General features: G+C 38.0%; 1 protein-coding gene across 3 annotated transcripts in view; it reads left to right on the forward strand.

Annotated features, from left to right (window-relative positions):
- Positions 1-9081: 9081 nt before the first annotated feature.
- LOC114632483 (NKG2-A/NKG2-B type II integral membrane protein-like) overlaps positions 9082-22595 on the forward strand; it is a 41079-nt gene continuing 27565 nt past the window's right edge. Inside the window, exons 1-7 of one of the 3 annotated variants that reach the window (XM_028781013.1) lie at positions 9082-9132; positions 13958-14163; positions 14467-14568; positions 15077-15127; positions 15594-15748; positions 21339-21439; positions 21744-21886. In XM_028781013.1, the coding sequence (XP_028636846.1) occupies positions 13977-14163; positions 14467-14568; positions 15077-15127; positions 15594-15748; positions 21339-21439; positions 21744-21861 (714 nt within the window). In that variant the 5' untranslated portion in view covers positions 9082-9132; positions 13958-13976 and the 3' untranslated portion in view covers positions 21862-21886. Of the gene's footprint in view, positions 9133-13957; positions 14164-14466; positions 14569-15076; positions 15128-15569; positions 15749-21338; positions 21440-21743; positions 21887-22595 lie in introns of all 3 variants that reach the window. The other 2 variants (XM_028781014.1, XM_028781015.1) reach the window with 2 other exon arrangements.

Below are 22595 nucleotides of genomic sequence, written 5' to 3' on the forward strand. Positions count from 1 at the left end.
TTTCTGTGTCTTCAATTCTATTCCATTGATCAACCTGTCTGTCTCTGTACCAATGCCATGCAGTTTTTATCACTATTGCTCTGCAGTATATCTTGAGGTCAAGGATGGTGATTTCCCCCAAAAGTTCTTCTATTGTTAAGAATTGTTTTCCCTACTCTAGGTTATTTTGTTTTTCCAGATGAATATGAGAATTGCTCTTTTCACATCTTTGAAGAATTGTGTTGGGATTTTGATGGGGATTTTGTTGAATGTGTAGATTGTTTTTGGTAGGATGGCCAATTTTACTATGTTAATTCTACCAGTCCATGACCATGGGACATCTCTCTATTTCATTGACCACCAAAAAACAAAACAACCCAATCAGAAAATGGGATATAATACTAAACAGAATTCACAACAGAGGAATCTCGAATGGCTGAGAAGCACTTAAAGAAATCTTCAAAATACTTAAGTGATTAGGGAAATGCAAATCAAAATGATACTGAGACTCTACCTTATGCCAATCAGAATGGCTAAGATCAAAAACTCAGGTGACAGCACATGCTAGCAAGGATGTGGAGAAAGAGAAACACTCCTCCATTGCTGGTAGGAATGCAAACTGGTACAACCACTATGGAAATTAATCTGGAAGTTCCTCAGAAAATTGGAAATAGATCTACCTGAAGACTCAGCAATACCACTCTTGGGTATACACCTAAAAGATGCCCCACCATGCCACAGGGGCACATGTTCCACTATGTTCATAGTGGCCTTGTTTTTGATAGCCAGAAGCTGGAAACAACCCAGATGTCCCACAGGGAAGAATGGATTCAGAAAATGTGGTTCATTTACACAATAAAATACTACTCAGCTATTTAGAATGAGGAAATCCTGAGTTTTTCAGGCAAATGGATGGAACTAGAAAATATCATCCTGAGTGAGGTAACTCAGACCCAAAAGGATATGCATGGTATGTACTCACTAATGAGTGAATATTAGCCAAAAATTTACAGAATACCCAAGACACAATCTACAGAATTTAAGAAGGACCAAGTGATGATGCCTCAATCCCACTTGGGAGGGAGAAGATAGCTATGAAGGGGGGGAGGCAGAAGGAGGAAGGGATATTCATGAGAGAGGGGACAGAGAGGAGAAGGGTGGAACATGATCAAGTATTGGAGAGTGAACAGAACTGAAGCCCTGAGGGCCAGCAGAAAAAATGGAAACCGGCTACCTTGGGAGAGAAGAAGGAGGTGGGGGGACATTCTAGTATGTACTGGAGGCCTGGGAGGTGAGAGACTCTTGGACTCAAAGGGAGGGACTTTGGTTGAAGTGCTTTACAGTGAGGATGGGGAGTTTGTGGAGTCCACCTTCAATGGAGGGACAGGACATCAAGTGAAGGGATGGGGTTGTCATCCCACAGTAAAAAGCTCTAGCCTAGTATTGTTCCTGTCTGAAGAAACAGCATGGACAAAAATAGAAAAGAGCATGAGGGAAAGGAGGTCCAGTCACAGGCCCAAATTGGGTTCCAGCTCTAGGGGTAGTCCTGAGGTCTGACAAGATTACTGATGCTGTAGTGTGCTTGCAGATAGGAACCTAGCATGGCTCCAAGAGGCCCAACAATCAGCTGAAAGAGTCAGATGCAGATACTAGCACCCAACCAATAGAAGGAAGCAAAGACTCCTGTGGTTGAATTTGGGAAAGGCAAGAAGGAGCTGAGAAGGAGGGTGGCCCCATGGGAATACCAACTGTCTCAACTAACCTAGACCCCTGAGATTTACCAGACACTGAATCACTAGCCAAGGAGCATACAGGAGCTGATATGAAGCCACTGACACATAAACAAAAGAGGACTGCCTGATCTTGCCTAAGTGAGAGAAGATACACCTAACCCTTGAGAGACTTGAGCCCCCAGGGAGTGGAGAGCTCTGATGTGGTAGGGGTGGGAGGGTTGGGACATCCTCTTGGAGATTGGGGGTAGGGGTATGGGATGGGAAACAGTAGGGGGCAGACTGGGAGGGGGATGAAGACTGGATTGTAGGAAAGGATTAAACAACAAAAAAAAAAAGAAGAAAGAAAAGACTAACCTAAGAATAATAGGAATGGAAGAAGAATCCCAGATCAAGAACCCAGAAAACATACTTAACTGCTGGAGACCAGCTCCAGCTATAGGTTTCAGGTCCTGAGATGGGCAAGGTTTGTTGACCCAAAGTGAAGACACTTGTAGCCGCCTGCAGCCATGGATCAACTGGTTTCATCTGAAAGGGGGGAATGGAAATGAAAAACGGGATGGAGGGCAGGGCGAAAGGAAATAAAGCCAAGACAAAGTTCTCTGATCAAGGCTCAAAGTTTAACGTTCAGCTCTCAATTTAAAGGGAAAGCTCCACCACCAAACTCCTTCTTGCTTCAGCCAGAGAGGGGTGAGGAGACCCATCCTTGGTCACTGCTGGAGATGGGTGGGGAAACCCATCCTTTATCACAGCTGGAGATGTCCCAAGGCAAGTTCAGCAGGCAGTTATTCTTCTAAGTTCCTGTAGCAGGCTGTACGTGTAGCCAGGGTGGGTGACTCTACCTAGGTCTTATTATTTTTGGTCTATTGTGGTAAAAAAGGTCTTTCAGGCCTGCTCAAGCCTGGGGACAGGGCACCGACACTAACCACCTGTTGACTTTCAAATCAGTGGCTTCAAATAGCTTGTCTTTACTTATACAATCACAATCCTGCTCAACTGAGTGTGACATCATTAGTTATTTTATTAAAATAAATCATAACATCAGAATTATAGAAGCTCTGTCACTACAACAAGCCCCCAATAGTTTTCCTTCCTTCTTCCCCATCTTGCTGAGTGAATTACACCTAACCTTATTTTTCCCTACAAAGCATAATTTCAACAATCCAAACATAAATGTTTAGCCAGGGATGACTTGTAGACATGAGCACATACCTAGCTAGTAGCAAATATGGTTAAATAGTTATGCAAAGTGAGAGACAGATTAAACACTGTGGGTATAAGTCCAGTCATCAAACAGCACTCCTCTGTCATAATACTTTTTAAATTGCATCCAGAGACATGTTCATTGTAGCAAGTAACCTTTCCTGATAGGTACCTATCAATTCCTGATACCATATTTTCCAGAATCATTTTTAAGTCTCTACTGATCAAACATAGCTTCCCTATTTTCTAAGTCTCTGTTGATCAGACATAGCTTCTCTTATTTTAAGTTTCTGACAGAGAGCTAATATCCAAAATATATAAAAAAAAAACCTCAAGAAACTAGACATCAACAAGCTTAAATAATCCAATTAAAAAAAAAAATGGAGTACAGACCTAAACAGATATTCTCAACAGAGAAATCTCAAATGACAAAGAAGAACTTAAAGAAATGTTCAAAATCCTTAGCAATCAAAGAAATACAAATCCAAACAGCTTTGAGACTTTGCTCACATCTGTCAGAATGCCTAAGATCAAAAACACAAGTGACAGCTCATGGCTCTTGTTGGCTAGGATGTGGACCAAAGGGTACACTCCTCCAATTCTGGTTGGAGTACAAACTTGTTCATCTACTTTGGAAATCAATATACCAGTTTCTCAGAAAATTTGGAATTGATTAACCTCAAGACACATCTATAGCATTCCTGGAATTATACCCAAAGGATGCTCCATCTGATCACAAGGACACTTGCTTAACTATGTTCATAGCAGCTTTATGCATAATAGCTATGCAATGGTTTGTATATGCTTGGCCCAGACAGTGGCACTAGTAGAAGGTGTGGCCTTGTTGGAGTAGGTTGTCCCTGTGGATGTGGGCTGTAAGACCTCATTCTAGCTGCCTGGAAGTCAGTCTTCCACTTAATAGCCTTCAGATCAAGATGTAGAACTCTCAGCTCATCCTGCACCATGCCTGCCTAGATGTTGCCCTGCTCCCACCTTGATGATTATGGTTTGAACCTATGAGCCTGTAATCCAGCACAATTAAATGTTGTCCTTTATAAGACTTGTCTTGATCATGGTGTCTGTTCACAGCAGTAAAACTCCAAGAAAACCCAGAAACTTGAAATAACTTAGATGTTCCTCAACTGAAGAATGAATAAAGAAAATGCAGAATATTTATACAATGGAGTATTACTCAGATATTAAAAAGAATGATATCCATAGGAAGACCAGCAGTCTCAACTTACCCAGACCCTAGGGAGCTCCCAGAGACTGAGCCACCAACCAGGTACAAACAAGGGCCAGTCTGAGGTCCCTAGCACAAATATAGTAGAGGTCTTCCTTGTCAAGCCTTAGTGGGTGAAGATGTGCTTAATTCTCAAAGGACTTGAGGCCCCAAGGAAGAGGGAGGCCTGTGCAGGATAGCACCTTCTTGGAGGCCTGGCAGAGTAGGAATGGATTGAGGAACTGTGGGAGGGGAAAACCAAGAGAGGGTCAATGATGGAAACATAAATAAATAAAATAATAAAAATTTTTAAAAAAATGACATTATGAAATTTTAGGCAAATGGACATTTATACATCCACACATGGAACCAGAAAAAAATCATCCTGAGTGAGGTAATCCAGATCTAGAAAAACAAACATGGCATGTACTCAATTATAAATGGATATTAGACATGAAAAAAAGATAATCATGTTACAATCTGCAGATCCAGCAAGGCTAAGTAATAAGAAGAACTTGGAGTTGGGGAAATTGGAATGTGAGGATCTTCTGGGGAAGGGGAAATAGATTTCTCAAAGGTACTGTACAGAGTGGGAATCGTAGGAATCACATGGAGGAGGAGGGAAGGAGAAAATACCGGAAGAAATTACTGGGATTAAGGACCATTTTAGGGGCATGGTGGAAACACAGTGCATGGAGAGTTCCATGGAGTTTGTGAGAGTGGCCCTGGTGGGGACTCATAGTGGTAGGGGATGCAAGATCTATGCTGGCCATCTTCTCTGGCTGAGCAGGGTCTCAGGTGGAGGGATTAGGACACCAATCAAGCCACAGGGCCTTCTACCTAATAAATTGTCCTGCCTACAGAATATGCTGGGACCAGATCCTTAAGCAAAATCATTATCAAAGAGAAAAGAAAGACTTCTTCCAGTAACTCATGGGAACAGATCCAGAGTCCCACAGCCAAACATTGGGTATAGTTCAGGAAGTTCTGCAGAGGAGGGGGAGGAATGATGGGAAGAACCAGAGGGATTTAGGTCATAGTAGAACACAGCCCACAGAGTCAACTGACCAGGAATCATAGGGACTTGAACAGATCAGTGAGCCTGTAGGGGTTTGACCTAGGTCCTCTGTATATATGTTATGGGTGAGCAGATTGGTATTCTTGTGGAAATCTTAACAGTGGGAGCAGGGGCTTACTCTTTGCCCTATGTGTGGAATCCTGTCCACTTCCCCCATTGGGTTGCATTGTCCAGCCTTGATGTGATGCTATGTGCCTGGTTTTATTGCACTTTTTATACCATGTTTGGTTAATGTTCCTAGGAGGCCTTCTCTCCTCTTGGGGGAGAAATGAGTGGTTCTGGGGGAGAGGGAAGGCCTGGGAAGGGAGATACTGGGGAGATGATAGAAAGGTGAAACTGATGTCTGGATTTAATATATGAAAGAAGAATATTTTTAATTAAAAACATTCACAATGGTCTAAGCAAAGCAGGGAGTGAGTAAGACATAGTTTCTAGATGGAGTAATGCCATTAAAAATAAGAATTTTGCATATAAACAATAGAAAATCGCTTGAGTACATCTGGGTAATAAGCTGGATCCTACCCATCATAGGCTGAAAGCTATAAAGGTTGTGGCTCATTTGAAGAACCCCTTTGATAGGAAAGTTCCAGCATGTCTGCCTTCAGATGAGCTCTTTAGCAAAATCCTTGTCCATGTAAAGTAATCCCCATACTTAGACACTAGTGTACCTGTAGTCCTAGAGGGGCAGTCTATTGTTTAATCTGTCACTGGAGCTTGTTATACAGAATGAAACAGTTATCGGGTCATGGAGACTTTCAACTAAGTATCATAGTCAGTCATACAAGGTACCACAAGGTCAAGATTTACATAGACATCCCATAAGCGATTGAAGAACTAAGATCTGAGGGTGAGGTTGAACACACAGTGGAGACTGCAAGAAGTTAGAAATGCCAAAGATGTGAAACATATGCTGAAGAAATTATAAGTAACAAGTAAAGCCCACTCAATAGTGGGGATGGCCCCATCAATGGAGGGGGCTGCCAAGTCAAGTGAGTTCCACATCATAGGACCAAAGACCAGATGTTGAATGTGGAAATATGGGATATAATGTTTTCCCCACTGAGTTCTGATCTTATTTTAAGTCTGTTCCTTTCTTATTTTTCTTCTATTTATTTCCTGGGACTTGTTTACTCTAAACCATTTTAGTTTAAACATACATAAATTGAACTTGATTTCACAATGCCTTATACCTACATTTATATTGCTTGTTGAAACATAGTTTGTATTTGTGCATTCAAAGATTTTTTGAGGGGTAGTTCAGAGTATGATGACTTTTAGAGATGAACTAACATATGACATTAACATGTGATTTAAGGAAACTCTGATGAAAGTACTTTTAAAGTTTATGAAGTTTCTGGGAAATGACTAAATATACCCAGTCTACATTATAACACATTGTACCAAGAAATAACAGTATCTCCAAATTCCTATGACTCACACCGATATGCAAAGGGCATGAGTCAGTACTGCTAGACTTACTTTCAACATAGGAGGTTACTAGTGTTGGTATTATGAATTAATTTTCCCTCTTAATCTGTCATCTTACATATGAAATACAGAGTTGTGAGACAGTAGTAAAATTTAAGAAACCAAATATTACATGATATACTAAATATATAATATATAACATATAATAAATCATGTAATAGAAGGAAGTGTTCCAAAATTCTAATTCACTTCCCAATGTACATAACCTAATGGATATAATTAGGAAAATCAACTGACAAGTTATTATTGCTAGGTTTCCAGACTTTGGCTTGTAATTTTGCTCCTTTGAAATTTGATGTTTCCTATCACTATATACTACATTCTTGTGATTATCTTCAATCTCTTTATCTTTCTAGGAAATCATTTGAGGTTATGCTCACCACTACAATATTTTACTCATTAGGGTGTCCAAAAAGTCTAGCCTAGCATAACTCAATGATCACACCATTCATAGTATTATTACCTGATAGTATAATCAATATCACTAAAGCAATGCTGCATGCTAAATTTGCATCACCTGATTAGAACTTCCTAATTATTTATCCTGTTGCCTATGTAATAACCCTATAGACCACAATAAGCTCATCAAATTCATATCTGAGATGGAAGGTTTGATATTCCTGACCAGAGACAATAGTAATGACATCTTTATAGCACCTGGATAAAAATAATATAACTTCTCTTTCATGTTATCGAATTATGTACAGATTCTAACTCCATGTCACTAGCACCAATGTATATAATCCCGATGAAATCATGATTGTATATTCCTTGGATTACTTTAAGAAACTCCTGAGTGAACTTCCTGACCTCCCTAAAATATTCCCAAGATCCCCACTCCTAAACATTCTTATGTCAACTTCTTAAAACAAGAAGCTGTTTTAATGCCCCTGCTAAATATCCCCCACGATTTATTAATAAACAAGCAATCAGTGTCTCTCCGTCTCCTCTCTGGTTTGGTCTGGTTTTGCATTGCCACCTGCATCATTCACTTGACTACAGCATTTTTTGGCTGTTCTTTCAAACATGCTAACTCCTTATCTAGCTTTCCTTGTTGCGACAAAACACCATAACCGAGGCAACTTATAAGGGAAGAATCTTATTTGGAGCTCATGTTTTTAAGAGGTTAGAATCAATGACCATCTTGGCAAGGACCATGGCAGCAGGTAGGCAGGCATGGTGCTGGAGCCGGAGCTGAGAGCTTACATTTGATCCACAAGCATTAGGCAGAAAGCTAACTAGGAATGACCTAGCCTTTAGATATTGCAAAGCCAACTCCTAATGACTTACCTTATCTAACAAGGTCACACCTCCTAATCCTTCCTAAATAGCTCCACTAAACAGGGACCAAGGATTCAAACATCCGAGTTCATGGAGTTCATGGGAGTCATTCTCCTTCAAACGCCCACATTCTTCTCACATCAGCATTTCACACTAGATGTTTTGTTTTCTTCTAGATTCTCTTCCATTTCATAAGTTCACATAGATTATAAGTCACATGTTTCAAGTTATAGTAAAATATTATTCCCCCTACATTTCCTGTTTAAAAAGTGGAATCACAAACCTGTTCTCCGTCATTCTGCTGTAAGTAAGGGATTGCATGAAAACCCATATATTTATGGTCTTTAATTTAGGCACTGCATTACCTCCTTAACTCAACTGGCTTGGCTTGTTTAGCATCTTCTGACTATCACCTTCACAGAGAGAGTGAGATATATTTGTGTATTTTACTAGCTAATATAACTTCAGTGCATAGCACAGTGTATGGCAAAAAAAAAAAAAGTGAGAACTGAACATCCTGAGTTACATAGCTCTTTGCCCTCACAATATTTCCAAAGTCCTTAGGTCTGCACACACAGAGAAGAATTGGGTCATTTTCTTGATCTTTTTCTTGAATATCATTGATTACAACTATGGCCATTTGTAATCTGAACTGATTCCCTCATTATAGAGTTTGCTAAAGCTAAATAGAGTTATGCCCAAATAATGTTATAAATGTATCAACAACTGGGATGCAGATGGCAACACATTTGTGTGCCATGAACAAAACCCTAGATACTCTTCCCAACACCCCATAATTATCACATTAGAAATCCAGAATTGTTAAACACTTTGCTTGAATACTGATCTTTTGTTTTTGTTTAATTCTAAAGTAATGCCATGAAGAGACCTAGAAGCATCACTTAAAGAGTAGGTTGGCCTTGGATACAGCTTTTATTTTATTATATTTTTCTTCCTCCTTGCAACCTTATGCGTCAAAAGAAATATTTTATTTTATGTTACTATGACAAAATACCTGACAGTGCTTAATGGTTAAACAAATAAAGTCAGTTTCTTTATTACAGTAGTTGAGCTATCCAGACCTCATGGTGTAGTCAGAACTTCCCTGTCAACATCACAGCATCATAGAGAAGAGAGAAAAACACCCCTGAGTAAGTACTCTATGTTTTTTGATGCCAAACATCATCAGTTACATGTTTCATACTATATGTGCGTTTGTTTTCTACATTTAATGTTTGAATAATTTTTATTTAAGATTAGGACAGGTTCATACATGCTTTATTTGATATGAATGAATAAGGAACTCATGGTAATTTCTAATGTGCAAACATGAAAATAAAATTATCTATAAGAAATAGCAGTGTCTTCTAACAGTAAAGGGAAAAATGTAGCAACAGGAGCTGTGTATATAACTCAGTTGCTAGAGACCTTGCCTAGAACATAGGAAACCTGAGATTCAACCCTAAGCACCAGAAACAGAGTGTGACAGCCCATGTGTGCTGATTTGTTTTATGTCAACTTAACAGAGAAGAGAAAATCTCAATTGAGAGACCATATCCATAAAATCTGATTGTAGGCAAGCTTGTAAGGCATTTTCTTAATTAGTGATCCATGAGGAATATCCCAATCCATTGTTGATGAAGCTACACCCTAAGCTGGTGGTCTTGGGTTCTGTAAGAAAGCTGGCTGAGCAAGCCAGAAAGCAGAACCCCTTCATCAGCTCCTGCCTCCAGGTTTCTACCCTGCTTGAGTTCCTGTACTGACTTCTTTCAATGATAGATGACAATGTAGAAGCATAAGACAAACCATTCTTCCCTAGGTTGCTTTTGGTCATGGCATTTCATCACAACAGTAGAAGCCCTAACTATAACTTCATGCCATGCCTGTTGTCCCAGCACTTGTGAGGTAGAAGCAGGAATAAAGGATTACAAGTTCAAGATCATCTTTGATTTTATATTGGATTTGAGGTCAACTTAGGCTAGGTACTGACTCAAGAAGAAAAATAAACAAACAAACAAACAAATAAACATAAGAAATGCATCTATGTCTATAAAACAATGACAAAAATGGAAGTACTTCAGTTCAATCTATTCCCAAGAGTTGTGGATAAGGAAAAAAAAAGCATCCCCTTACATCCCTCACATCCTAACTGCTACATTAACTAGTATGCTTTTTTATCCTGCCATAGGAGAATTCAGGCTGAGGAAAAGGTAGAGAAAGTTATCAAGCTTTATTCCAGCAGGTAAGAGCACAAAGGCAGGAAGTCAGTACAGTGTCAACAGGTGACAGGGATTGACCAAGTAAAAGAGTGGTAAGGGGCAGCGTTGAGTATCTGCAGTTATAAGACTCAACCTACCACTTCACTTCCCATTGTTCACCCCTGAAGCAGACTGGGGTGCTCCTTTTCATAGAATAGGCAGAGGCTGGTTTAGAAGCTATTTTACCTATAGTTCAGTTTGTTATAGTTAAGTGGACTAGATGCAGGAATATGTACAATAGTTTAACTAAAAATCTTATTTTCATTTCTGTTGTTGTAATAAAATACCCTGACAAAATCAATTTAAAGGAGCAGGGCCTAGTGGCTCATAATGCCAGGTTACAGTTCATCATTGCAAATTCAACATAGAAGGAACTTGAAGCAACTAATCCCATTACTTCACACTCAAGAACAGAAAGCAATGAATTAATGCACGCATAACGGTGTTCAGTGGATTGCCGCTTTTCATCAGTCCAACCCCTCGCACTCACTTTCTATCCCAATTAGCCCAATTAACAGAATCTCTTACTGGTAGGTGTTAGGGCACACTATGTGAAGGCTTGTCTCTGTATATTCATTTGTTAATTCTATACTAGGAGGGGTTTAATAGCTCATCACCATTCTCATATTTTGTAAATATTTACTCCTTCCTTACCTGCCTAAGGCATTCTCTGATTTGCTTTAATAAAGAGCTGACAGTCAATCGCTGGGGAAGAAGTAGATGTGGGGATTCTGGGTAAAAGAGAAAGGGAAAATAGAAGATTGAGAGGCAAGAGATTTGTCATAGGACTTAGAGATGGAAGGACATTCAGAGCGGAGAAAGAGGCTGACCTGGTCATGGGGCAGGACATAGACCAGAATTAGTTGGGTTAGAATAGTTGGGAGAATGCCCAGCTAAGACAAAAGCTTTAAATATTAATAAGACTCTGTGTCATTATTTATATCTCTGGAGGATCCGTGAACGTCCTGTTAATCTGGTACCTAGTATGGGGCAAAAATCCAAGCTTAGGACACTAGATTCAGGAATTAAGTAGGCTCATAGACAACCCTATTATAGACAATTCCTCACTGAGAGTCCCTTTGACTTGATTCTACATCAATACATATTGTTTCTTTTAAAACATGTGGTTTATGAAGTCACTGTTGCAATATGTGAGGATTATAGAAGAGGGTCTGTAGGCTTATTTGACGGACATACAAAAGTTATAAAGATATGAAGTGTTTTATCGACTACAAAAAGAAGATGTCAAATATAAACATAGAAGTTTGAAACCATGAGTGTGCAGTGGTGTTTTCTGTGCCAGCCATAAAAAAATTGAATATATATTCACTGCTCAGAAATATCAGTAACAGAATGCATTATATGTGTATATAATACTCCTATGAAATTTGAAAATTTTCCATCATGATACAGTTAAAATTTTAGATATAATATCTCTCTCTCTCTCTCTCTCTCTCTCTCTCTCTCTCTAAATATATATGTCTCTCTGTGTGTTATAATGTTGGATATATATTAAAGATATAGATTGTATGTGTGTGCATGTTTGTGTGTGTGTGTTACATACACTTGGCACAAGAAGCCTAAGGCTGAAGCTCTAGTTAATTCTGAAAGAAGAGAGAGAGGAAGGGAAAGAAGAGAAGAGAAAACAAACCAGTATACTAGTATAAAACCAAGGATTACACATCTTAAGTTTCTCTTCTATCAGGATAATTATTATAATTGCTGTAGAAGACAATTCATTCCATCTATGGCCAGTCTTCCTGTCCCAATAACTTTATCTTCTACATACACAGTTATAGGGAAACAGTTGGAAAAGACCATACTGCACAACACACTTAGAGACTCTTTGTCCATTCCATAGGAGCCCAAAGAATTCTATATGCTGTAACGGTGTGTGAAGAGAAAACTGATGGCAAAATCAGCTTCTCAGAGTATGAGAATTTCCTGTTCAACCTTCAGTGAACCATGAGTGAGAAATCTCTTTCTCCACTCTTGACTCACTCTGAGGCTCATGGGGCAACCTGCAAGTTCACAGACACTGCTGCCCTAGATTACTGCTGCTGACTCACTGTTTGGTGCTTGGCTCCCACAGAACCCCTGTGACCACCACACCTCATTGCAGGAAGCCTGGCTTTCTGGCAACACAGGGAGCTTGTCACTGCTTCCTTCTCTCCACGCACCCAGTCAGTTGAGGGGGACACTACAAATGCTACGTGTGGAGCAACTGAGGCACAGTTCAGATGCAGGGGAACAAACTGAACATGTATGCCTTTAAATATCTCAGATAAATCTAAGTGCATGAAACACACTGACGACCATCTCAAAGTCCTGTCCTCATTGACAATAGAGAGTTAGCTATCCTCTTGCATTTTTGTTTCTTTATCAATATAATTAAACAGACAACCTGAAGATAAAGTGTGAATTTTACATGTTGCAATCTGTACTCTATGGCTCTTTGGTTAAAAACATTCCAATTTAACCCAGAGGACACAGATTCTTTAAAAGGATTCACTCACTGAGTGGTAAAGAACAATAGTGGAAATTGAGACTAAAATATTAATTTAAATGGATAATATTTATCGAGAGCACTGCATTCCAGAGGTGAGTATTAATTGCCTTACATGATTTTTTTTTCACATTTTAGGTAAATGCACTGGGCTATTACTAACTTCTCAAGGGTTGTGTAAGTTTTAAAGCCAGAATTCTAGATTATTATTATTATTATTATCATTATCACTTATTCCAGGGATAATTGATCAAACTGTTAAATTACGTCAAATTACAACAATTGTGTTTTATGTGACTAAAATGACACTGACTTTGTCAGCCTTAGACACTTTGAGAAAATTTGACTCATCATTCTACTATGAATCATTTTTTTCATGTTATGGTTTCACTTGTTAGCTAATTTTTTAAAAATTAAATGGCAATTAAAATCATCTGAAAATTTTCAAATATCATTTGTTTTAGGCAAGATTTTTTGATGTAGCATTTTCTAGAATTTACGACATCCTTTAATTTTTAGTCATTTTTTGAACTCCTCAATTATTCCAAATAAAATAAATTGAATAACATGGATCATTTTTAATAAACATATTAGCTATTAAAATAATATGTAAGTTTTATATGCATATGTATATGTCAATCTTCCTAGGCTACCCATTTAGAGTGCTTGGTTTTTCTCATTATAGCATTTCAATTTATTACTAAAATTTAGCAGATCTCTGTGTGTGCACATACACGTAAAATGTCACAGTGGTAACTAAAGAGCAAGTTATGAATTCCCGAGAGAGAGGAGGCAGGCAATGAAACAGGTTGAAATGGAAGAGAGAGGGATAAAAATTATGTGAAATTCTCAAAATATTAAAAAAAATAAATTGAAATAATTCAACATTCTTTTCTGTCAGTGTTGGGATCTTTGTTGTAAGCATTAACTATTTCATGGTGTTAGTTTTATGAAAACTAAATTAATTTTTAAAACAATTTTTTTGTTTGTAAACATCTTTGCTTCTCATTAAATTATTGTCTTATCAAAAATATTTTGTCAAAAGTAGATTATCTTTTTAAATTTGTTGTTGTTGTTGCTTTTACCACAGCACACTTATTCATTATCCAAGGGAAAAAATAATTTAGATTAAAAATTTGAACTGCAAAATGAGGGCCATTGTGCCAGACTCCACCCACTTTGGCTTCATCAGATTGTGTACCTTTGCCTTAGCACATCACTAGCTGCAGACATGAGTAATGAACGAGTCACCTATGCAGAACTGAATGTGGCCAAGAACTCAAAGAACCAGCACAGGAAACCAAGGGGTACTTGCAGCTCCATTCCAGTAATCGAGCAGGAAATCATCTATGCGGACTTCAGCTTTCAAAATCCTTCTCAAGAGCATCCCCGGATCTACAGGGATTGCCGCTGCAAAGGTGAGACACTGCATGAACCCTGCACTGGGACGCCAGGGGCATGAAGAGGTGTGGGCAGAGATGGAAATGGACCATCTAACTTGAACTATGCTTTTGTAATTTATGAGCATAGACTTCATTTTGCTGTAAAACATTCTGGATCGTTCTGTTCCCCGAAACTGAAATGATATCGCCTACAGATTATGGCGTGGAGATGAGCCTGGAGTCAGAGTTTATCTGTTTGTCTCAATTTGTACGTAGGGTTTTGTGCACATAAACCTTGTGAACAGCCACCTTTATAAACCCTTGCATTTCTCTCTGAAGGTTTTCCATCTCCTCCAGAAAAACTCATTGCTGGTACCCTGGGAATCATCTGTTTTGTCTTAATTGTTGCTTTGGTTGTACTTACTACAGTTGCCACACCATGTAAGCATAATTTCTTTTTTAAAAAAAAAAGATTATAAAGGATCTCTCCACTTTAATGACTGGAAGTGCTTCTCAAAACTTCATATCAAGAACAGTAGCTTTTAGTCTAAAGTATGTATTAAATGTGGAATGGTTGTTATGATGTTGATAATACTATGACTATCAAAGGAATTGTATAAATGTTTATTTTTGATTTTTCAATGATTGCCTAACTAAAACACATAGTTTAGAACCTTGGAGATTCTTTACTGAGATATGAAAACTGTCTTGAAAGTGGTTTTGTCATAGGTTACATGGTAAAAGATGTTGAAATTTGGGCTTTCATTGAAGTAATTTTCTCCAAAGTTTTTCACATGTGGGTTTTTTAAGGGTGGGGGGACGGTGTGGCAATTTAAATTGTATTCCACAGTATCCTAACTCAAACTGGTACATTAGCCTCAGACTAAGAAACTAAAATTGTTACAATTATTTTGAATGTCAACTTCATAAGAATATTTTAACTCCTCAGATACTGAAGGAAAGACACAGATCAACTCCTCAATGAGTAGAATGCACAGAGGTACATCTTTCTTGTCAAAGTTCTGATAGCTGTACACATTACATTTTGTGTGTTACCATGCAAAAATAATATTAGGTTTTTAGGAAGAAAACAATCTAGAAATATGAATGCTTCATGTTCATGAATAAAGATTAAAGATGAACTCTGATAAGACAGAAATGAATTTCACTGTTCTAGAATAGAGCTTTTAATCCATGACTTTGAAAAAAATCTGTAGAGGGAATACATATTTTTTGCTTTAGATAGACACATAAAGACAGTGCCAGAGGGCATCTCTTTGTGTGTATGTGTGTGTGTGTGTGTGTGTGTGTGTGTGTGTGTGCTTGAGTATATTTTGTTTTATATTTATTAGCCTCCAGGCTGTATGGGTGTATATTTTACACAAATGTTCAAACCTATTAATGCGTATTAATTTTCATTATTCAGTTCATGTTGCTTTTAGATATAAACCACAATCTCCTTTCAGCACAGCCACCTTGTGCTCAGTGTCCAAAGGAGTGGATATACTATTCGCACAGTTATTATTACATTGGTGTGGAGAAAAAATCTTGGAATGATAGTTTGGTGACCTGCATTTCCAAAAACTGTAGTCTCCTTTACATAGAGAGTGAAGAGGAGAAGGTAAGAGCAGACATGTGTCAATCATTTCTTAACCTTTCTTCCTGTCAACATTTGTACAACCAGTTTGTATTCTTACACATTTCATCTATTTCCAACACTGTATATTTCATTGTTTTATTTTACAATGTTTTATTTGTATTTGTGTGCTGGTAATGAGTATTAATTTGCAAGTTTTTTTATTTTATGAAAGTCATTCTTGTACAAGTACATGTATTCTAAAATTAACTTTACCATTTAATTTTACTATGTAAAAATCAATGCATGTACAATAGTTAATACTGATCAGAAAGTGACTAGGTAGAAGTAATTAGAGTCCGATTACTATGCAGACATTTCCGTTTCTTCCATGTCTCTTCCCTCTGCATACTGTTATCATGTCTTCCTGTCTAAAACCATTTTTCAGACTTTTGCTATAATTAGCTGCACATACCTTTGAGTTTTATAAGATAGCATTCATAAAGATGTATGCATTACTATATAGACATCCAGTACCTGAGCAGTTCTCAATCTGTAGGTTACAACTCTTTGTGAAGTAGAATAACCCCTTCACTGGGTCCACCTAAAATCATAAAAATACATCAGATACTTACATTATGATTCATACCAATAGAAAAGTTATAGTTATGAAGTATAAAAATTAATTTTATGGTGGGGGGTCACCTCAACATGAGGAACTTTATTAAAGGATTACAGCATTAGGAAGGTTAAGAGCCACTGCTATGACTCATGATTTTAGAGCGAATCATTCATCCACTTTATAGCATCGATCTGCACTTTGCTAATTTTCACTGCTGTGATCTATAAGCAAAACATCCTAAGACTCACTCCATCTGATGACTCTGGAGGGGAACAGTGTCCACACCCTCAAGGACAGATGCATCTCACACAGCCTTTGTATTCATGGAATCTCCTACTCCAGCTCCCATCCTGGTTTCTTCAGCAGGTGGGAGAAGCGCTTCATGTGGCCAATCACCCCATTGGGTGTTTTCAGTCTTGCCCCGTGCTGCTGGCTGGTCTCTCTTATACAAGAACAAGAGAGGTTTCACAGTACACACTTATTGTTCTTAGGTTTTGGGAGAGATCATGGAAGGCATTTCCTTCCATTGAATGTGAGACACAGGATGTCTCGCCATTCTGCAGTGCCTCTTCTTCAGGAGAAAGGCCCTTCCAGCTTTTTGTTTCATGCCTTCAGAACTCCTTGGTATTGTATTTTATTCTTTTTTGTTTGTTTGTTTTTCTTTCTTTTTTATTTTTATTTTCTAAAATGTTAATCAAAGGCTTTATAAGTTTGGTAATGCTCAATAACAAGATGCCCACACAATCAGAAGTTTAACCCAATACCAACCTAGATATACCCAACTATCTTTGACTGGCAGAGATATGCAAACATCTGCCTCCATGTTCTCACCTCTCTCTCTCTCTCTCTCTCTCTCTCTCTCTCTCTCTCTCTCTCTCTCTCTCTCTCTCCTAGTTCCTCCTCTTATCCTTACTACTCCTACCATAGCTCCTCCTACATATCACTCTTCCTGTTAAGATAAAACTTTTCTCTCAAAATACAATTAGAGCATAACTATACTAACTTGTATCAGTAAGGTACAAGATAGAGCTAATACCCAGTCCATCATTTTGTTGACTAACCAGAACTTCTGTCATCTCTCCTAACTAAAAGACTTAGTTCTGAACCTGACGCTTTTCTTGGCTTTAGAATGAATGTCAGCTGAAAACCAACCCCTCAAGTCTTTTCTCTCAAAGTAAATAGCTGGGATTGGCTAAGAGACTAGCCAATTTCGAGACTGGTCTTCGACCCAGTCAGAAATCCAGAATGACTGAATTAACTGAAATTTTGGGAAGCACAAAGCATAGCTTCTAAAATTTAGCCAATTTACAGAGATGGCTGAACATCTGGACAGTCTCTAGACTATAAAACGTTGGAGCATCCAATCTTCAGCCTTCTGGCCCAGGATCATCTGACAGACCTAGTGATGCAGAATTATTAAGGGCTGATTACTCTGTCTTGGCAGATATAATTAGTCGACTATTCTTCTATTCTGCGTGTCTTTTTCAGGATAGTAATTTGTCTGTAGATGAAAAGAGGCAATTCTTGCCTAGTGGCTGTCTCACCACAACTGGAGTAACTCCAAAGATGCTCAATTTCTTCTTAGAATCCAAGACAGGAAGCTGTCAGGAGCAGATATGTCTCTAATCAAAATGAACCTTAGTAAAGAAATGTTTGTGACGTCAGTTCTGTGGGCTTCTGATGTTTTGAAAACCAACTATCCATGTAAAGCAATCTGGACTCTTGTCTGTTAACTCCCCTCAGCTATTTCTAAATAAAATATAGAAAACACCCTAAACAATAAACTCAGATCCATGAATTTGCTATAGGCCCTTAACTTACAGGCTAACCATCTCAAATCAGTTAAAAAAAAAAAAGTTAAAGGACTGGGCCTAAGCCTTGTATTCCTAAATGTGTTATATAGGCACAATGCCTATGAGAATAACAATATTAATCTCACCTCTATATCAATAAGAAACTCGTACCAATGAAAATCTTAAGACTGAAATCAAAGTAAATTTTGTACCATTTAAGAAATTATAACTTTAGGTTAGTAACAATTATACAGATTTCTACCAATAGCTTATGGCTATGCAATAAATCCTAGCTATTCCTCCCTGTTCCAAGAAAACCACTACCTTTCCCTAGAAAGACAGCCCAATATTAACCACCTCAGTCCCCAAGCCCAGGGAATAGGGGCACTGACTATTCATTAACTTCTTCAAGCTGATTATGGGCGTTGAGATATTAGAAGAGGGGCATGGGGGGTAGAGTAAATTGATACGCCTCTGATGTCTGTGTCTTCACTGCATTCAACTGAGATTCCAGGACATCAGAGGTTTGAGTAGGTCTGCTCAGCTTGTTTGATGAGTAGATACACCAAGGCTGTGTATTCTGCAATATACTATTCTCAAAACAAATTTTATTATCAAGATATTTTTTGTTTGAATTCTGGAATCTAGTCTTCTGGTGGCCTGTCTCTATCATATCTAATCCATATAATTCTGGGAGTTTCTATGAGGGTGTGCTCCCACCATCCTCCTATTCCCACCTCCTTGCTCTCAACTTCCCCAACACTAGGGAATCCAAATTATTGGGTACCAAGGCCCTCCACTTCCACTGATGCCTGACAAGCCCACCTTCAACTACCTATACAGGTGGAGTCATGAGTCACTCCCTTTGTGTTCTCGGGCTGCAGGTTTTAGAATGGCCACTCCATCTTGTTTCTTAGGACCATTTACTTGAAAAATTGCTTTCCAGCCTTTTACTGTAAGGTAGTGTCTGTCTTTGTCACTGAGATAGGTTTCCTGTATGCAGCAAAATGCTGGGTCCTGTTTACATATCCAGTCCGTTAGCCTATGTATTTTTATTGGAGAATTGAGTCCATTAGTGTTAAGAGATATTAAGGAACAGTGGTTGTTGCTTCCTGTTATTTTTGTTATTAGAGGTGAAATTATCTTTGTGTGACTATCTTCTTTTGGATTTGTTGGAAGAGGATTACTTTCTTGCTCTTTATAGGGTATAATTTCCCACCTTTTATTTGAGCTTTCCTGCTAATATCCTATGTAACACCGGGTTTGTGGAAAGATATTGTGTAGATTTGGTTTTGTCATGGAATATCTTGGTTTCTTCATCTATGGTAATTGAGAGTTTTGCTGGGTATAGTATTCTGGGCTGGCATTTGTGTTCTCTTAGGGTCTGTATGATGTCAGTCCAGGATCTTCTGGCTTTGATAGTCTCTGATGAGAAGTCTGGTGTAATTCTTATAGGTCTGCCTTTATATTTTACTTGGCCTTTTCCCTTACTGCTTTTAATATTCTTTCTTTGTCTTGTGCATTTGGTGTTTTGATTATTATGTGGCGGAAGGTATTTCTTTTCTGGTCTAATCTATTTAGCACTCTGTAGGCTTCTTGAACGTTTATGGGCTTATCGTTCTTTAGGTTAGGGAAGTTTTCTTCTATAATTTTGTTGGAGATATTTATTAGCCCTTTAAGCTGGGAATCTTCACTCTCATCTATACCTATTATCCTTAGGTTTCGTCTTGTCATTGTGTCCTGGATTTCCTGGATGTTTTATGTTGAGAACTTTTTGCATTTTGCATTTTCTTTGACAACTGAGTCAATATTTTCTATGGTATCTTCTGCACGTGAGATTCTCTCTTCTATCTCTTGCATTCTGTTGGTGATGCTTGCATCTATGACTCCTGATTTTTTTCCTAGGTTTTCTATATCTGGGGTAGTCTCCCTTTGTGATTTCTTTGTTTCTACTTCCATTTTTATGTCCTGGATGGATTCGTTCAATTCCTTCACGTGTTTGGTTGCATTCTCTTGTAATTCTTTAAGGGACTTTTGTTTCCTCTTTAAGTGCTTCTACCTGTTTACCTGTGTTCTCCTCAGATTTTTTGAGGGTGTTACTTATGTCCTTCTAAAGTCCTCTATCATCATTCTTAGAAGTTATTTTAAATGTGAATCTTGCTTTCCTGGTGATACAGGGAATTCAGAACTTTCTAGTGTGGGAGAACTAGGTTCTAATGATGCCAATTACCCTGGGTTGCTGATGCTTATGTTCTCGAGCTTGCCTTTCAGCATCTGGATCACCTTAATGCTACCTGCCCTGTCTTTTACTGGAGCCTGTCTTTCCTGGTATCTTGGTTGTTTCAGAATTGTGTGGGGTGGGTGTTGCTACTAGGGTTAGAGCTGGGGCCAAAGATCTACTCAGTGCTCAGGTCCAGACAGGAAGGAACCAGTGCTCTGGGCCAGGAGTGAATTCCTGGGTCCTAGTGGGTCCCAGTTACTCCCTGCTTGGTGGGCGGGGTTGCTATCTCCTTACCTAAGATACTGCCCGGGTTAGAGCTCCTGGGAGGCCTGCTTCCTCTGGGTTTTGTGAGATTGCGTGCAAAGCAGCCGCCTGGGATCTGCTCAGTGCTCAGGCTCAGACTGGAAGGTTGTCTTTTATTCTTATTTTCCAAGTTTTACCTTGTATGTATCACAGAAGCCAAGAGAAACATTAATGCTACCTGGTCCTTATCGGTAATCCACCCCTACAGTGATAGACATCAGAGGCAATCAGCCAGATAAGATAATGTAGTACTCAAAAAAACACTCTATAACTACACTCTCACTCATTTCTTCAGTAACAAACTATGAACTTCCTTCTAAATCTGAACTTTGAGAAATAGCAGAAAAGTTGATTTGAGCACAGCATCCAGAAAATTCCATGCATTGTTTCTGAAAATTTGTTTGATTCCCTGTTATGTTTGTGTAGTTAGCATGATTATATATTTACATAAATCAATCATCAAATTCCTAACTAATATAAGAAAAATACAACTTCTAACACTTCTATAAACACTTAAAAGTAAATTCTAGATCAAAATTACACATATATGTGAATGTTTTGGTAAAGTAAGAAGTGTTCTCACTTTAATAAGTTGGTTTGTATTAAATAATAACCATATTATCACAAAATATATTAGCATGTTATAAAAATAATAAAAGCCTTCATAATAATGAAAATTCCTTGCTTCTTTTGTAGTGCTTCCTGGAATTCCTTTCATTGGTCTCATGGGCTAGAGTCTGTCAGAAAAGCAGATGTCAGCCCTGGGCTCAGATAAAAGACTCAACTTTCAACTCAAAGTAAGTTAAAATGAATGATACAATAGACAAGAAAAAAACATACAAAGAAATCCTCAGAAGAATAGTATCAATACTGAAACTGAATTATAGGCCGGCAGAATTATGGGGACCTTCATTTCCTGCTCATGTGACTCTGAAGAATGGGTTACTTGGCTTTCATAACAAATCAGTTCTTACCACACTATTAGTGAAGATGCCATTGTCAACTTTCATGACTTTCATGAGAGCCTTCTTTTGCAATGACTTACAGAATTCATTGATATGGTAGAATACATATATATCTTTTGTGTTTTCACTAATGTAGGATATCAGAGACTTGCCATGATGAACGTAACTGTACCATGCTGACAGCTTCTGGTCTCACAGTAGAAAACTGTACAGCTTTACATACATATGTTTGCAAGTATAAGCTCACCAGCTGAATCACCTGCAATTAAAGTCTGCCAGGTAATGTTACATTTCATAACCTGAAAATAGAATTGGTGATTGTGTACATCTTAAAGTGAATTATATTATTTGCTCTAATAACAAATTTATTTCAAAAACAATCATTGAAGTATCTAAATCTTTTAACTCAAAATTTTCTTTATAATATTTTTAACAGATTACATATAACTCAAGAGATTTTTTTGCAAAAGCACTTATATTTCAATGTTACATTTCAATGAACTGTCATAGGACTTTGTAAAAGTGCTTTGTAGAATTGCTAGTTGTATACTGAAAATTCACTTTGTTAACTACATTTTCATATATGTGTGTGTATGTGTGTGCATACATACAAATGTGTTCTGAGTCCTTTTTGACTCAGGTTTATTTAAATGTTTTCTTAGTACAGCTTCAAGTCTAAGGTCTGTAAAACTTATACAGAAAAGTTTTTATTAATATAAACCTAAAATATTTACAGCTTAATACTTTTCAACAATTTTTAATCATTTTCATGTGACTTTTGTTTCTCCTTTTGATGATTTAAACTTTCACATCTGATTTACTTATGTCCTTTTGCTTTGTGTGTTTGAGTATGTCCATGGATGTACATATGTACACATGCTATGGAGCCCATACAAAGATCAGAGGACACCTTACAGAAGTTGGTTCCCTCCTTATACCATGTGGGATTAAGATGAAATCTCAGGTTGGCATACTGTATGGCAAACGC

Source organism: Grammomys surdaster, unplaced genomic scaffold (genome assembly GCF_004785775.1).
Source record: "Grammomys surdaster isolate TR1022 unplaced genomic scaffold, NIH_TR_1.0 373, whole genome shotgun sequence".
In the NCBI taxonomy this organism is placed as follows: domain Eukaryota; kingdom Metazoa; phylum Chordata; class Mammalia; order Rodentia; family Muridae; genus Grammomys; species Grammomys surdaster.